This window comes from Eptesicus fuscus, chromosome 12 (assembly GCF_027574615.1).
Source record: "Eptesicus fuscus isolate TK198812 chromosome 12, DD_ASM_mEF_20220401, whole genome shotgun sequence".
NCBI lineage: Eukaryota > Metazoa > Chordata > Mammalia > Chiroptera > Vespertilionidae > Eptesicus > Eptesicus fuscus.
Window position 1 is genome coordinate 45,260 of NC_072484.1, and position 17,343 is coordinate 62,602.

Genomic DNA, 17,343 nt, shown 5'->3' on the forward strand with positions numbered 1-17,343 from the left:
TGACGCTGTTAGGAGGTGGGGCCTCAAGCCATGAAGGTGGAGGCACAGGAAGCCCCTTCCTTCCTCCCTGGGAGGGTGAGCTGGACCCAGACACCGGAGAGAGGCCCTCCCCTACCAGCTCAGCACCCTGACCTCAGACTTTTAGCTTCCAGAATGTGAAAAATAACGTGTTTAGAAGCCACCCAAAATACCAAAATGGTGTTTTATTATAGCAGCCCAGATGGACTAAAATGTACAGGAAAAACTGCAATTTGAAATGAAAAAAATTTTTTGCAATAGCACCTCAAAAATTGAAGTCCTGACCCTAACCCCCGACCCTGCTCTGACCCTGACCATAAACCCCAATCCTAAACCCTGGGCCTGGCCCTAGGCCCTGACCCAAACCAACCCTAAACCCTCACCCTTTGCTGCTGGTAAAATGTATAGCTACCAGCAGTACCCAATTTTCTTTCCATATTTCAGGTTATGGAAAAATTGTGCCAAAAATCTAACCACAGACAGACACTCTTCATATACCAGAATTAGTAATAAAGTGTGAAAGAAAATACACTGTAAGAAAAAATATATTTTTTTTAAGATTTGGGGGCAAGAATATCTATCCCAGACAAGAAACAGAAGCAATGCTAAGAGGCTAAAATGTCTTAACTGCCTTTATTGATATCTTGTATTTATTCATGTATATCAGCTTTTAAACCAGTTTCAAATTTCTTACATTAATCCCCTGAAAGTTCCAGACTGGCTAAAGCACTTTCACACACACAGTTGATTTTTACATTACACACTTAATATTAAAACTTGATCTTTGTTTTGCACATCTCAATGGCTCTCCTACTTCTAAGACAAACGTCACATATGAAAACACAGACGACCACACAGAAGCCCACGTTGTCAGAGCGGTTCCTGCGCGGGCTCGCAGGCCGCACAGACCGGGTAGTGGCAGGCTGCTCACACTACACCGGCGACGCGGCCCACAGGAGGCCGGCGCGCAACTCGCAACTCTCCGTCATGTTTACCAGATAAACACCAGGCTGGTTCATATATATTACAGCATCATATTTTTTAACCAAATTCTGGTTTAAAAATCACAACTGAGAACATGTAAATTAAAACTGCTAGGCAAGTTTAACACATATAGGAAAACATGTGTTATGCATGGCCTTTTTTTTAATCCTCACCTGATGACATTTCTTCCACTGATTTTAGAGAGAGTCCAAGGGAGGGAGGAGGGGCAGAGGGAGAAACAGTAACACAAGAGACGCTGATTGGCGCCTCCCGCACGCACCGCGACCAGGGCTGGGGAACCCACAAGCGAGGCACAGGCCCCCATTGCCTTTTATAAGGCAAATGTGGATTAAAAGAAATGAAATCCATATACAATCACAGGGGGAAGCATAACAGAACAGATTTCACAGATACACTTATCATGTCCAAGAACGTCCACGAATTGGAGGCCTCTGCGCATCCCATGACCCTGTCGCTCTGCGGGGTCACCGGGAGCGCTCCGCCCTGCTCCGAGTGGCCGAGTCACAGGCAGGACAGCAAGCCACGAAGTGCTTCTTCCCAGCAGCTTCAGGACACAAGCCCAGGACACAACACGGTTTCCCAGCGAGGCATGCACACAGCATCCTGTGACAGAAAGGATTCAGCTACTAAAAACAGCAAAAAGGTGGAAAAAAAAAAATAACCAGGACTCAGTTAACTGGTTGAAACCAGAGACACTAAACCTCAGCAACACCCAAGACTTGAAGCGGTAAAATTAACCCTCCATTCTGGGTGACTGACCAACATCAGCACTGTCTACTGGGCTATTTGTTAACATTTAATACTATTCTTGTTTGGGTAAAAAAAACTGAGAAAGAACCAGTGTTTTGGAATAAGCACTTAACTTCAAACATTCTGCCGCCAGTCCACAGGACCCTTCCTTCCGGACCCAGACCCTGGTTAGACAAAAGCTCCCGCCACACGAGGCCCCAAGGTCTGTCCCCGAGAGTGAAACTGCTCTAGTGCAAAATACATACATTTGTTCTTAAGAAAAATTACAAAACTAACAAATCTTTTTTCTCCAGAATTACAAAAGATAAAATCTATGAGTCAGTTCTCTAACGTGATTATAGAGGAATACCAACGGAAGCTCTGAAGGAAAGCGAAAAGCGCAAGCGGCCAGCGTCTCCGCCCCTCCCGCAGCCCAGGGGCCTCCACTGGCTCTGAGGGCCACGCCCTGGGTCCCGGTCCGAGAGGCCACCCCTAGCAAGGATCACCAAGATCCTCGTCGTCGTCGTCGTCGTCATCGCAGTCCTCATTGGGGTAAAGTTGTCGTTTATTACCTACACACGACACGCGCTTCCTTCTGTAGGGTATTCTCTCAGGGATTACTAGACATTGGTTCTTTTTCTGATCGATCAATCGATTGACTGATTGTAGAGAAGGGAAGGGAGAGAGAGAAACACTGATTTATTGTTGCTCCACTTCTTTAACATTCAGTGGCTGATTCTTGTGTGTGCCCTGACAAGGGATCAAAACCGCAACCGTGGTGTATCTGGACGATGCTCCAACCAACTGAGCTACCCAGCCAGGGCGACGTTAGTTCTTCTAAAGGGAAGGGAAGGTGTCAGGAAAAAACTCCTTGGAATTCTTTTGGAACTCCTAAAAGATATCTGGCAGTTTGATACTTTTATTCCTCCTTCCCCAACACAATTTTTAAAACCCCCACAAACTGACAACTCCCATAAGCGTTTTTACAACTTTACAATAAGGGAGGGCTTGTCAAGAAGGGAGAGCTAGGTTTAGTGAAGGTCAGGGCCACGAATTAAGAAGTTGGTAACGTCAGATTCAAATTTGGACAAAGGTGTGTCACACCCAGAAGGCCCCACTTACAAAGTGCGCGGTCACGCTCCACGCACAGCACGGCACGGCACGGCACGGCCCTTCGGTCTCACTGCTTGTGCAGGCATGCCTCCCTGGGCCGCCCACGAGCTGGGGGAGCCCTTTCTCCAGGAGACTCTGTCCCTTTCAAGAAAACATTCTCCCATGCACTTACGTTTGTCAGATTATATTTAAAGAAATCTACCATTTAATGAAAATTCTACAAGATAATCAAGACCAAACTGGAAGAACCGTGCAGACGGCACGCTCCGCTGGCCACAGTCTCGGCGCCACCTGCGGGCGCTCACTTGTCCCTGTAGTAGAGCAGGTAGTGCTTCAGGGGGTCAGGCAGGGGCAGGCTCAGGACCTTCTGCCGCAGGAAGTTCACGGGGGGCTCTGGCTTCGTCTCAGCCGGGCTCTGCTCCTCTTCTTCCCGCTGCTCCTCTCCTAACCCCTCACAGCTGTTGTCCTCAGACGGGTTGGAAATCCGACTGGCAAAGACCTCTTTGTCTAAGAAGACAATGGTTTCCATTCGACGGCGACGCACTCTCCTTCGCTTGAACCTGGGAGTGGCCTTCAGTCCGTCCCCATTTCTGCTCACTGCTTCCTGGTGAATGACCTTCTTAATGGCGCCCCGGATGGCAATGCGAGCCAAGTCCTGGAGGCTCCGGACCGCCAGGGGGGCTGCAGCGCAAAGGACATGAGTCAGTGTGTGTGATGACAACACGGCCTAACCCCCTGGAGACTGCGTGTGGACAAACAAAGCACAGAACGTGAGCTCTTTTCAGGAGATACCTGACACCTGTAACCCGCACGGAGGCCAAGGAGGGCAGCACCGGCGGAGACAGCAGGAGAAGGCCCGGCGGCTGCGTCCTCCGCCTGGCCGGCCCGCGGGTCCCTGTCTGCCCGTGGGCTCTCTCACCCACCGCCACCCGGCACTCGCCCCCTACTCTAACGTTTTCACTGTGATTTGTAAACTGAGGACTTCTTGTTGTTGTTGTTAAAGTAGAGAAAAGTAGAACCACACATTTTTAAGAACAAAAACTCTACAGCCTAAGAAAAAGTAAAGCTTGGTCACTGAGTTTAACGCAGACTCTGCGGCGAGGCCGTGAGGGCTTTTCTCGGAGGGAAAGGAACGAGGGGGTCAAGTGTGTCAATAGAGTAAACTCAAAACCAGCATCGCTCTCCCCTCCAGGACCTGAGTGCCCCAAAACACCCCCACCCACCATCCGGAGGCCTCGCAGAACCTCAGCAAGTGCCCACTGGACCCCGGGGCCCTGGAAGTTCCCGTGACCCCATTGTCAGCACCAACTCCTCTCTGCTCAACTGTCCTCTTCCTCCAGGAAGGACGCTGGGGCTCACCCTGCCACTCGCTGCTGCTCCTAAGGCAGCTGGAACGGACAGCGCTGGCACGTGGGCCACGTGGGGAGGTAACCTGCTTGCTGGCTGGTGTCAGCTCTTCCCCCTCCCAGCCGAGTGCTGCTGCCCCAGGTTCTGACGTCACCCCTTCTCCCCTCTCCTCGGCCTGACATCTAGTCTGTGGCTGCAATTAACAGAGATAGGCCGGCAACCCCCAGGGCTGTCACCCAGCCCTGACCACAAAGCCGATCACAAGTCTCTGGCACCCTTCCTCAGAGAGCTCCTGGGCCTGTCCCGGGCCTTCCCTCTCAGGCCAGTGTTCACCATCCATCTTCATCTCTAGCCTGGGACATCCCAACGCCTCCTGCCTGGTCCCTGCCTGTGCTGACCTTGGCCCGTCCACTCTGATGGCGGACGCTGCCGGCACCTACAGGACCTCACTCGGCACCGACCCCATCAGTGTGACTACTGGTCTACAAAGGTCACGTCACAAACACGGGGACTGCTGCTCCCTTGATGATCCCTAAACAGCATCACGTGATTTATCATCCAATATTCACTTTGAACCACAGGCTCAAAACCCACATATCAGGGTGCCCTCCACGTGGTCATGACCGTCAGCCAGGCCCAACCAAGCCTCCTCGACCCCCGACTGTCCCCTCACCTCCAACACGCTGCCGTGGGCAACGTCAGCTCAGTTACCCTCTGGGAACACGGAACAAGGACACGACTGCGTCCCTCAGGAGGGTGATCCCGAGTGAGACGCTCCCCCCGAGGAGCCCTGCACAGCCCGGGGGACAGATAACTGCAGGCCAACGGGCACCCCCTCAGGGAGCCCCCTGCCCCCTCTGAGCACCTGGGAACGCACACGTCAGTCACGGCCTTGGCTCCTTTCCTCCCTCTTCTCTCATGGAGTTCCTCTCGGCCTCAGGACCAACACAAACATCCTCACTCTCCACGCCTACCCTCTCAGTCCCTCTGCAGCCTGTGGGTGCTCCTGACCCCAGTTCCTCACACTTCAACGACCATGTCAATGCCATGTGACCTGCACTTAGCAGAGACCAGGAAGAACATCACATTGACAAGTGACTCCTCTCATATATTAAAGGATGATTCTGGAAGGAACTCACCAACATGTATTAGTTATCTTTGGGTGCTGAAATTAAGGGTGATTTTTTTCTTCCTATATTTTTTTTCATTTTCCAAATTTTCTAAATCATCAGAAAGCAGAGTGCATGCTGAACAGTTTTATATTAAATAAAGACACTTGCAATTTTCCTTGCTGTGTAAACCTCTTGTTGAAATTATAAAACATTTGGCTGAAAGCTTCACTCTTTGGTGGGTCTGCACCCTGACGGAGTGAGAGGCGCAGGCCTGGCCGAGGAAGGCTCCACTGCAGACCTGGCCCCGCCCACCTGAGCCGAGTGGCGGACACGTGGCCCTGCAGCCGCCCCGGAGCAGAGGGACCGGGCTCTGCAGGAGCCCCGCGGCCAGAGGTGCCGGGACACACTCTCCACAGGGCGGGTTTAATTCCCTTCTAGGTGGCTCTTCTGCTTCCCAGGGCATCACCGTCAGCAGTTCTCTGTAGATGTAAAACAAGGCTAAAATCACGTACAATAAGCTGGAAATAGAGTATAATTGTTTAAATGCCTAAAAATCACTTGGAAAAGTTTAAGGTTAAAGTGAGTGGGAAATGCTCTTTAATATTAAAGGTTCCTTCTAATGAAATTCAAAACATCCAAATGATGGGCTAGGGGCTCTGTACTCACGTAACTGGACGAGTCTTGATTTCCCCGACTCTGAGCGGCGCGGCTGGACCAGAGGAGCAAAGGAAACAGCCAGGATCTTTTTGGTTTCCCAAGCAGAAGGTCCCGTGCGCGTTATCTTAGTCAACTATCCCGGAGACAAAACAAGATTTAACTACTGGTAGGTTAGATTAAATATAGTCATTCCTACACACCATCTGAAACCACACACATACACGAATCATGAAACACCCGAGGGCAATGTGGCATGAACAGTGGATACATTTAGTCTGAACACAGCCAAGCATCTCACCCTAACTCCTGTTGACAGGAAATGTCTATGACAGAGGAAATGTTAAAGGACAACAAGAGGACACAATCCAAGGAGTGTAGGGTTCTGATGAGACCACTTTCAATGCTAGGGGATGTGGAGGGCTCTGAAGTGACAGTCATCAGACACACACAATCTACACCGCACCCTGGCCAGCCAGACCTCCTACAGCAAGTGGGGACTCACGCCCAACAGCTGCAACCACAGAGCACAGCTCCTTGCTGGGAGTCTAGCTTCCTGTCCCCTTGGGAGATGCACACTGAAGTGTCCAAGGAGCTTCCCAGTGACGCTGCCCAGGACCCCGGAGTCATGGCTACCTGCGTGCAGTCTCTCCACATCTCCTGTGAGTCACCATCCAGGGGCGCAGGACCGATCAGACAACACGACCACCCTGTGTCCTGTGGGCCTGCTCCGGGTCACAGGACTGTTTCTGAGCAGCTCTGTCCTGCTAAGGTTACATGCTCTCTAACTAAAAATACCCACACCAGCAAACCGTCTGAACACTAAGGTTCCATGCCATGAATCTCAGAAACGAAAGAATTCAGTAGCCATGTATTCGATGAACATCACAAGTTACTTGCATTCTTGTATACTAGCAGAGACATTCCTTGTTAAAAAACAATTATTGAATTGATTGGGGTGACACTGGTCAACATGAACACACAGGTTTCAGGTGTGGGTTCCTGTGTTATAAGATCTGCATCGTACCGCATGCCCACCACCCAAAGTAAAACATTTCTTAAAAGGAGAGTTTCTAGTTATAATGAACATCAAATATTTAAATGTAATTTAAAAAATGTGTGAGCCCTTAAAACTATAAATGCCTATTTCATGTTCTGTATGAGCAGAATACTGAAAATATGTCTCTAATCCTCAAATTAACCCAGCTGTAGCACAATTCTAGTAAAAGGTCCTATGTATTTCTACGAAACTGTGAAGATTCCTACAGTCATCTGTGAGGAAGGACCCACTCCGCATTCTGAGAATAAAGAGCAGAGACGAGGCCTGGTCCTGTCACCTGTGAAAACAGCAGGACCAACCCGGCAGGACGGCCTACTTGGCACATCTCCAGTGGAATAAAAAGGCAAAAAGCACACACCCCAAACATCTTGAACCAGTTATAGACATCAGATTGTTGGTGATCATGGTGATGCCACATGTTGTAGACAGACATCACACTGGGCGGACGGGGACGGCGTTCCGCCTGAGAGACAGGAGGCGCTGACACCCATCACCATCTCACGGAGGAAAGGACCAAGAGAAGAACATGGGAAAGAGCCCCAGAGATATGCTGCAGGGAACTCGGTGAGACAAATGGACTAATTTCTTCAAAAACAAATTGCAATGAAAAAGAAAGAATCTACATATTAATGCACTTAGGAGATACTCAGACCAGACTCAACACATAAATCTTACATGGACCTGCCTTCACATAAACAACTCAAAATAACTTTAAGACAATCAGGAAAAATGGAATGCTAGTAGACAGTTGAAGATATTAAGAAATTACTATTGCCCAGCTGGTGTGCTCAGTAGCTGAGCGCTGACCCATGAGCCAGGAGGTCTCAGTTCAATTCCGTCAGGCCACATGCCCACAGGCTTGACCCCCCGGGGGGAGGAGAGGGTGTGCAGGAAGCAGCCGATCAATGATACCAATTTCTATCCCTCTCACCCTCTCCCTGCCTGTCTCTGAAATCAATAAAAATGTATTTTAAAAGAGAAAAAAAATTATTAATTTTTTAGGTTGATGATGGTTTTATGACTATGTTTTAAAAACAGAATCCTTATCTTACCCAAATACATACTGAAATATTTATGAGTAATTTGGGTAATTCACTGAGTCTTTATGTAACAGTAAAATAACAGTGAGTCACAACACACAGCCTCATGTCCAGTCACCTCAACCGGATCATCGAGGCCCACACACCAGTGACTTCCAGGCAAGGACTGAAAATAGTGATGTGAGCACCGACTGGCTTGAAACTACATTCACGAACTCTTCGAAGTAACCCAGTGTAACTTCTAAAACATGTGCTGTCACCTTTTTAAAAAGGACATCAAACTAGAAACAGGTACAAGGACCACACTCAGCCAGCAGGAAGGCAACTGTGAGCAGTTGTCCCTGGTGTTCCTTCATTTCCTAAAATGAATGATTACTTTTCAAGCAAAATAAGTTAAATGCAAACATTTAACAATAACAGAAAATTTTTAAAAATGCACAATCTCATAATTTTTATAATTTTGTTTTTCCTAGTTGTGACAGTGAGTCATCCTTCCCAATGACCAATGCATGTCTGTTTTTCCCACTGAAACACAGTACTGAAAACATACTAAAACATGCATGACCCAACAGCAGACTTGGGCAAGATGCCCACCAAGCAAGGATTCCTGTGAACTATCACCATCACAGTGTCTTACAATGAGACTACCAGCCGGAATAGCCTTACTCTAGTTCTTTTATACAGTAACTACTAGAGGCCTGTTGCACAATATTTGTGCAAGAATAGGCCTTCCTTCCCCTGGCTTCACTCCCAGCCACTCGGGAGCTGGCATGTCCCTGCTCCCCAGCCACCCCCAAGCCGCCTGGGAGCCGGCACGTCCCCGCTCCCGGGTGGCCCGGAGCCAGCAAGTCCTCACTTCTGTCCGAGCACCACTCCAGTAGCTCCCTCAGCCACCCCCGCTTCCTCTCATAGCAGGCTTCACACCGCTCTGCGCCTGCATATGCAAATTAACCCCATCTTTGTTGGGTTAATTTGCATACTCATTCTGATTGGCTGTGGGCACAGCAGAGTGATGGTTAATTTGCATGTTTCTCTTTTATTAGGTAAGATAGGCCTGGTGCATGAAATTCGTGCGGGGGGGGGGGGGGTGGGGGGTGTCCTTCAGCCCGGCCTGCACCCTCTCCAATCTGGGACCCCCTTGGGGGATGTCAGACTGCCGGTTTAGGCCCGATCTCTGTGGATTACCCCCTAACCACTCCCCTGCGGGCCTGATTGATGCCTAACTGCCCCCCAGCTGGCCCAATCGCCCCCAACTGCACTCCCTTGCAGACCTGGTCACCCCCAACTGCCCTCTCCTGCTGGCCATCTTGTGGTGGCCATCTTGTGATGATGTGTGCAAGGGTGTTGCGCTAGGGCATGATGCCACTTAGGCTTTTATTATATAGGATAGGATTCTAGTAACAGAACAAGCACGGCAGCACAGCTGTGGGTGGGGAGTGTACAGGGAGGCTCTGAGATGCTTATTCGACCCAAGACCTGTCCTTGCCTGCTACCTCATTTGTGAACACAGGGACTTGTTACAAGGAAGAGTATGTGTCAACTACCTGGAACAGACCTTGCCAAACAGTTACATGTGCAAAGATGTCAGTTAGGAAGGGGTCTGACCTTCTCTTCCAGCGGCATGACCAGGATGCCCCCCACCTTGAGAAGACTCTTCATGTAGTCCTCGTGCTCCTTCTGCACACCTGCCCCGCAATACACCCGGTCATACTGAGAGCAATCGGGAGAAAGCTCCAGGCAATTGCCAGGAACAAAGGAAGGTTCACAGAAGTCAAACCTGAAAGGAAGAAATGTGTTCGTCCCACAGCTCCGTAACTGTAACAGGGCTACCAATAAACCGATGCCAACCACGCGTGATAGACTTCCCTTTCAGAACCCTACACCAGGTAACACAGCTTCCTGAGGTGGCACTGGGAGCCAGACTTCAAAAAGGATTGTGCTATTAATAATTAAACCCTAGAAATTCCAAATAAAGTATCATGAAAGTGAACATCATAAGCATGATCCAAGCTTAAATCATCCAACCTCCAATCATCACTATCTTTGCCCTGCATTTATAATTAATTATCTTATTCAAAGTCACTACACAACAGTGAAATGAGGGTAAGTAAAATACATTTGGTTTTTCTAAAAATTTTAATCCCTAAAATAAGACTATTCATGCCTTGTTTAAAAATGGCAAGAACTAGTTACAAATACTGTTTACTGTTTTAGAAACCATCAATGATAAAACGTCTCTATAAGAAACATGAAAACGGCCGAAACCGGTTTGGCTCAGTGGATAGAGAGTCGGCCTGCGGACTGAAAGGTCCCAGGTTCGATTCCGGTCAAGGGCATGTACCTTGGTTTCAGGCACATCCCCAGTGGGGGGTGTGCGGGAGGCAGCTGATCGATGTTTCTAACTCTCTATCTCTCTCTCTTCCTCTCTGTAAAAAATCAATAAAATATATATTTTTTTAAAAAGAAACATGAAAACTGAGCAAAATGAACATTCTATTTCTTTTATTGGTGAAAAACTACCTTTACCTAGGTATCACAGTGAACAAATCTAAAGCCCTAAAAACCCCAATATATGTTTTAAAACTTTTTTTTATTGATTTTCAGAGATACACATAGATTTGTTGTTCCACTTATTTATGCATTCATTGCTTGACTCTTGCCTGTGCCTTCATCGGGGATCGAGCCTGCCACCTGTAACCCTGGAGTACCAGGAAGATGCTCTAACCAACTACCAACTGAGTTACCTGGCCAGGGGGCCAGGGTGCCAGGGAGAGAGAGGTGGGGGGAGGCGTGTGTTAAGACTTTTTTTTTTAGAGAGAAACATCAATGTGAGAGTGGAACATCCATTGGCTTCTTCCTGCATGCCCTCCACCAGGGATGGAGCCCACAACCCCGGCACCTGTGCCCTGACTAGGAATCGAACCAGCAATCCTGCAGTGCACAGGATGGCCCAATCAACTGAGCCACTCCACTTTTAAACAATTAGACCACACATCCTGGTCCCCTGTCACACCACAACCATGCCTGCTGGTCCCAGAACACTGCGGATGGATTTCCCCCCGTCTCATCAAGTTTACCTTACAACCCAGACCCTGACAGAGGGACAGGGCTTGTCCTTACTTGTCGAAGCTGTCGCTGGTCCTGATGAAGAAGTCTAGTTTCTGCTTTGCGTACTCAATCACGTCTGGATGAAGCTCCACACCATGGTTTACCCCAAAAGGACCTGCAAGGGTTCAGAGCCAGAAAACTCTCAGAACTGGAGCAACAACTCTTACTCTGCATTTCTCCTATATCGACAGCAACAGATCTGAGTGTGTGTGAGCAATTACAGAAATTCACAAGGTGTTCTAATCTTACATCACCTCGAGCTAATCTTTAGATGCAAGGCAGGCTCTGCTCACATCACACCCCCTCACTTGTGGTTACTGACTCCATAGCTTTCCAAAGCCTGAGCTTCCCTGCCCTCCAACTTCCAAAGAATTATGTGAAAATGTAAAAAAGCCAAGGTCTGAAACCAAGAGTTCAAGGTTTTGCCATTAACTGAAGAAACGTATTTGCCAATGAAAGCTGACACAGGACTGTTTTCCACAGAAAGTCCCACCAGACACTCAGCTGTGGGCATTAATAATCCTCACAAAACAGGTTTTAATCATCATTGAAAAAACTACAATTCCAGGTCACAGTGAAACATGTTTGACATCAAAGGGAACCGCAGAAGACGTTACGTCCCGTTACTGCTGTCAGTGTTCCCTGCGTGGGAACCTTCCTCCAGGGCACAGACAGCTGAGCGGAGTCTGGGGGATGTTTACAGCAGGTCAGAAACAGGCAGCACCCTCCGTGCTGATGGAGGGCAGTGCTCCCCGGAGGGGGCGGTCCTGGGGGGCCTCTGGGTGTGCTTGCAAGGAAGTGGATGCACATGTGCCAATTCTCCAGGCTCCACACTTCACGCTCTCACTCCCTCCTACCCATACCCAATGTGAATTCTCTCACAACCGACCCCTCTCTTCTCCAGAGTCACCGTCATCAAAAGGCCCGTCCACCTCCGGGCGGGACCGAGTTGCCTTTTCCATCCTGGGAGGCTGCCAGTGTCCAGCCTGGATGCCCAGGGCCTGCTCCCTTTTCTGCCTTGATACATTTTTGTCCAGAAAAGCTCTGGCCATGATAGTTGTTAAGATGCCTCACCCCCACCAATCACATTTTACACAAGACAGGAATGAAATGAATCCTCAGTTATCGGATACTGTTACTAAATGGCTTCGAGAAAGTTAACTTGTGAAATCTCTCTACCCTGGAAATTATCTAAAAATAACATTACAGGCATTAATTCTCCCAGTGTTCAAACCACAAAACAAACAAAAACTGTTTGAGAGAACTTTGAATCCCAGGGGACTTGGAAGTTAATTGTTCTGTTTAGAGCAGTGGTTCTCAACCTTTCTAACGCCGCGACCCTTTAATACAGCTAGCAGGGTCGCCTAAGACCATCGGAAAACACAGATATTTACATTAGGATTCATAACAGTAGCAAAATTACAGCTATGAAGTAGCAACGAAAATAATGTTATGGTTGGGGTCACCACAGCATGAGAACCGTATTAAAGGGTCGCGGCGTTAGAAGGCTGAGAACCACTGGTTTAGAGCAAGTGGCAGGGCCTGCTGGGCGAGGTCTAGTCAAGAACCAGGGAGACCAGCGTGACGCCGCTGTCCAGGTGCTCCACTGTCGGGGAGCGGGGTGTGTTGACACCTGCTGGAGGCACAGGTGGCAGGGGACAGGGATCGGGAACGGTGCCCCAGGGCCCTCCCCTCACCAGCCCACCCAGTGACTATTGGTAAATGATACCAGATAACGCAGGGAAGGCCAAGGGCGATTAGACAGACCCCTCCAAAGGACACTGCCAGCAGCTTCTTTGGTGCTGCAAACTCCCCCATTACCTAAAATGAGCCCCACCATGGAGCTGAGGTAGCCGGTGCCACTGCCCAGGTTCAGGAACGAGAGCCCAGGCTGCAGGTCCAGGGCTTCCATCACCTCTGAGTAGATGCACGGAGCCGACAGGTGGATGTTCCCATGCTTCCATGCCAAGTCTTTATACGCATTTTCTTTAAACTCTTCAAGATAATAATCTGCGCGGTCAATCGCTCGGAAAGCCTGCTCCACCAGTTCGGTCCGGATGTACTGTGCTTCCTTCAAATTGTCTATCAGCTCATCGTTGTCCTCACCAGCACTCACCGCACCTCCCATCTTTGAGATCACACTCGGGCAACACTGCAATGAAAGATTTTTTAAAGAGCCATTTACATTAAAGGTAAGAGCAGAACAATGAAAGTACTAAACGCATACCAATTTCAAATTCTGAATTCTGAAATACAGATGGAATACATTTTGTCAACCCCTGCCTGCCTCAGAGCAAGAATGCCAGCTTCAGAAGGAAATAAACTGGGTGGTACCCATCCAGAAGGAAGTCTATAACTTATAGTATCAACTAAATTAAATCTTTTTTAAAAATATATTTTATTGTTTTGTTTTTTGTGTTTTTTTTATAGGGAGGAAGGGAGAGGGATAGAGAGTTAGAAACATCGATGAGAGAGAAACATCGATCAGCTGCCTCTTGTACACCTCCTACTGGGGATGTGCCCGCAACCAAGGTACATGCCCTTGACCAGAATCGAACCTGGGACCCTTGAGTCTGCAGGCCGACGCTCTATCCACTGAGCCAAACCAGTCAGGGCTAAATTAAATCTTTTTAATTTGAACTTGAGATACCTACAACATATTTAACTTTAATCCTCAATTAAACTGTGAATCCCAAGCTTTACTTTCATCAACAATCCACAAAGTCAAGATTTTAGGATTGAATCTATCCTGAATACAGATCTGCCTCAAAGGGATATAGCCATGGCAAAATCCCTGAATGTAATACAACCGGAGGGCAGACAGTCTAAAAACTCATTCTAACAGCAACTGTTCTTTGAATATTTTCAAGTGCTGCAGACCTTTTTTGTAAACCTTTAACACACACACACACACACACACACACACACACACACACACACACGGCACTGAAATTCAGGTAAACAACAAGTACTAAAACTTATTGGTCATTTGAAATTCTACTGGACATAGTGTCCCGCATGCTGTCTGGCAACTCTGCACCCTCAGACACATAGATGCCACTTCCGGCAATCCACGCAGTCTGCTCATTTGGATGTTCTGACGTACACAGTTCAGCTGAAAACATCCACAAAACGCTCTTCCCCACAGAACATACTGTAACAAACACAAAATCTAGTTTACAGGTAGGCGGAGCTGCTACTCCAACCCCTGCCCCCCTCTGGAGTCTAGCTATGCCGCCCTTCCAGCTCTTTAATAGTATAAACTACACCTTCCCACCTGCCTTCAAGAACACAAAGAAAGCATGGCCAGCTGCTCAGTGGTTAGAGCATTAGTGTGAGGACTGAGGGGTCTGGGTTCGATTCTGGACAAGAGCACGTACCTTCAGTTGCAGGCTGGATCCCTCCCCCTGGTTGGGATGTGTGTGGGAGGCAACCAATCGATGTGTCTCTCTCACATTGAGGTTCTCTCTCTCTCTCCCCCCCTCTCTAAAAATCAAAGGAAAACATTCTTGGGTGAGGATTAACGGCAACAAGAAGAATACAAAGTAACACCCTGTGTTCCCCTCTGGCTCAACTGACAGCCTAATGTACCTTCATCTAATGAATAGGGAAAATGCTCCGTACAGGTCTTACTCTTCCAAAAACTAAAAAAAAAATATTTTCAAATTTTATACTTTGTCCATGTAACTTTTTCAGAATCAGGCCAACTCCTATAACAACGTATTATAATTTTCTTATTACAAAATTTATACTTGCTTTGCCCTCACCATTCTCCGGCTTTCTAACCGAGAGAGAACCCTAAGGAAACACTGGGCAGAGAGATTCCACACGCACTTCCCGCCCACACAACCGGAAGTTGTGATGGGAGAGGGTTACTCAAGAAAGAAAATACATGAGCACATGGATGAACCTCCCTCTTCTTACAAGGGCACAAACGTGCGAGCCTGGGCGTCCATGTCCCAGCGGGGACAGTTCCTCCTCTTCACTGGGGTTTCAGAGCCGAGTCTGAGGCTGTACACAGCGCTGGGCCCACTGATTCCATCTCCACCCCGCTCTGCCTCAGAGCCCTTGTGAAGTTTGGGTCCATGCCAGGTGAGCTGGTTGGGATACTGTGCTAATGAGGTCGAATTTAATCTTAGATAAGCCACTTAGTTTTGAGGCTAAAGTCTATATCCCTGGTCTAGGACAATCATCTTAAAATGTGGGTCACTGGTTAAAAGTGGAGCTGTGGCCGAAACCGGATTGGCTCAGTGGGTAGAGCGATGGCCTGCGGACTGAAGGGTCCCAGGTTCCATTCCGGTCAAGGGCATGTACCTTGGTTGCGGGCACATCCCCAGTAGAGGGTGTGCAAGAGGCAGCTGATCGATGTTTCTCTCTCATCGATGTTTCTAACTCTCTATCCCTCTCTCTTCCTCTTTGTAAAAATCAATAAAAAAATTATTTAAAAAAAAAAAAAAAAGTGGAGCTGTGTGTGGCTGCTCCCGAGTTTAGGGAAAAGCCTGGAACCACCCCCGCCATGGTCTGAGCCCAGGGTGTCCACACCGTCATCCCACCCCACGAGGCAAACAGACTGTACGTTGGTAGGTTTTATTTTGTACTAAGTACTATCACTTATCTCCAACTTCGCCTCACTGAAAATTTATTCCATATGCGAAGGCTACTTTTTTGGTTTGTTTGGTTAATCCTCACCCAAGGAAATTTTCCCCATTGCTTTTCAGAGTTGGGGGGAGAGTGAAAGAGAGAAACATCAATGTCGCATGCACCCCGGCCAGGGACCAGGCATAGACCCCTCAGTGCTCCGGTCGACACTCTAACCACTGAGCACACTGGCCAGGGCGCAAAAGCTATTTTTTTAGTAAATACAGCTACAACCTTTTCACAGGCACCACCTGCCAGTCACGACCTCATTTTGGCTTCACACCTTATGAGAGGCTTGGCATTCAAACCCAAAACTGGTCAAAAGCCTATGTTCTTTACCCACAACAAATGCCACCTTTAACCCTTCTCAAGGGGGCAACATCCTTTAACACAGAGCAAGTGGGAGATCTTTGTCCAAAATGACAGACTAAGTAACTCTGGGGTAACCCTACCCCCTGCCACTGGTGAGATGCGGTGACCATCTGTAGGCCTGACTATTTATTAACTGCAGTCACCTAACTCTCCCTCCCACTGGAAACGACCACTGCTCATTACTGACCCCGGATGTGCTCAGTCCTCCAGCCTCCAAACCTGGATCTACCGTCCATTCAAACCCGACTTGTCCAAGGAGCGCTGTCCTTGCTCCAGCGCTGGGCGTACCTCGCAGCCCCGGCCTGAGGGCGGCAGGGGCTCCTAACGGGTGCGAGGGGTGCAGGCACGCAGCCGCGAACGTGGGGTCACGGTCCATCCTAGGTGGTTGTCGACTATACGGGGCCGTGTTCCATCGTGACTATCACTTAAGAAAACGGTGGACCAAGTCTTCCAGGTGGAAAATGAGCCGGAAGGGACCCAGACCCGCACCTCCTGCCAGAGGAATGGGAGCCACGGAGACGCCTCTCTTCCCAGCACCGCAGGCTGCCGAGCGCGCTCCTGGCCCGGGGCGGGCGGACCCGGCACCGAGTGCAGACCGAGCCCGAGCCGCCCGGACCCCGCTCCCCCGGGCTCGGCCACGAGTTCTCAGCGGCTCGTGGGGACCGGACCGCACTGACCCCGCGGGCAGACTGACGCCGGGACGACGCTGCACCTGCCCCTTCCTCGGCGAGAAGGTCGGGGCGACGGCGCCACCAGCGACGCGGGCCGTCCCACCGCCTGCCCCCGGGGCCCCGCCGGCCCTGACCCGCCGGCCCTGACCCGCGGAGACGCCTGACCTGCCCGACCACCGGCTGCGAACGCTGCCCCGTAACTTAGGGGCCAGCGGCGACCGAGGCTGTGACGACGGGGGCGGGGAGACCCCGGGGTCCGGCGGGCGGACCTGGGAGGGAAAAGGTGGACCTTAGGGCAGGGCCCAGGGCGGCGACGGCAGCGGCTCTACCTCCAGGGCCGGCCGGCCCGCGACCTGCGGCTCCTCGGGCGCCGCTCGCCCGTCCGCGGCCTGTCCGCGGCCCCCGACCTCCGCCGCCGTAAACACCCGCCGGCCCACGGCGCCTGCGCGGCCAACGGCCCACTGCGCGTGCGTCCC

At 49.7% G+C, this 17,343-nt stretch overlaps 1 protein-coding gene across 8 annotated transcripts; it reads right to left on the reverse strand.

Moving 5' to 3' along the window:
• Window positions 1-633: 633 nt before the first annotated feature.
• Window positions 634-17,334, reverse strand: PCMTD2 (protein-L-isoaspartate (D-aspartate) O-methyltransferase domain containing 2). Of its 8 annotated transcripts, XR_008557828.1 has the most exons (8): window positions 17,197-17,332; window positions 16,384-16,620; window positions 13,008-13,338; window positions 11,199-11,301; window positions 9,684-9,855; window positions 5,991-6,114; window positions 5,637-5,803; window positions 3,468-3,546 (listed from the first exon to the last, which is right to left on the reverse strand). XR_008557828.1 is itself a non-coding variant. In XM_054724533.1 (7 exons), exons 2-7 carry the CDS (start codon window positions 16,570-16,572, stop codon window positions 1,570-1,572), a joined length of 999 nt encoding a protein of 332 aa, XP_054580508.1. In that variant the 5' UTR covers window positions 16,573-16,620; window positions 17,197-17,333; the 3' UTR covers window positions 634-1,569. The 8 variants fall into 8 exon arrangements, 7 of the variants coding, with proteins under 7 accessions (XP_054580508.1, XP_054580506.1, XP_054580505.1 ...); XM_054724533.1 differs by lacking the exons at window positions 3,468-3,546; window positions 5,637-5,803 and adding an exon at window positions 634-1,649 and having other exon boundaries at window positions 17,197-17,333; XM_054724531.1 differs by lacking the exon at window positions 5,637-5,803 and having other exon boundaries at window positions 3,034-3,546; window positions 9,720-9,855; window positions 17,197-17,333.
• Window positions 17,335-17,343: the final 9 nt, after the last annotated feature.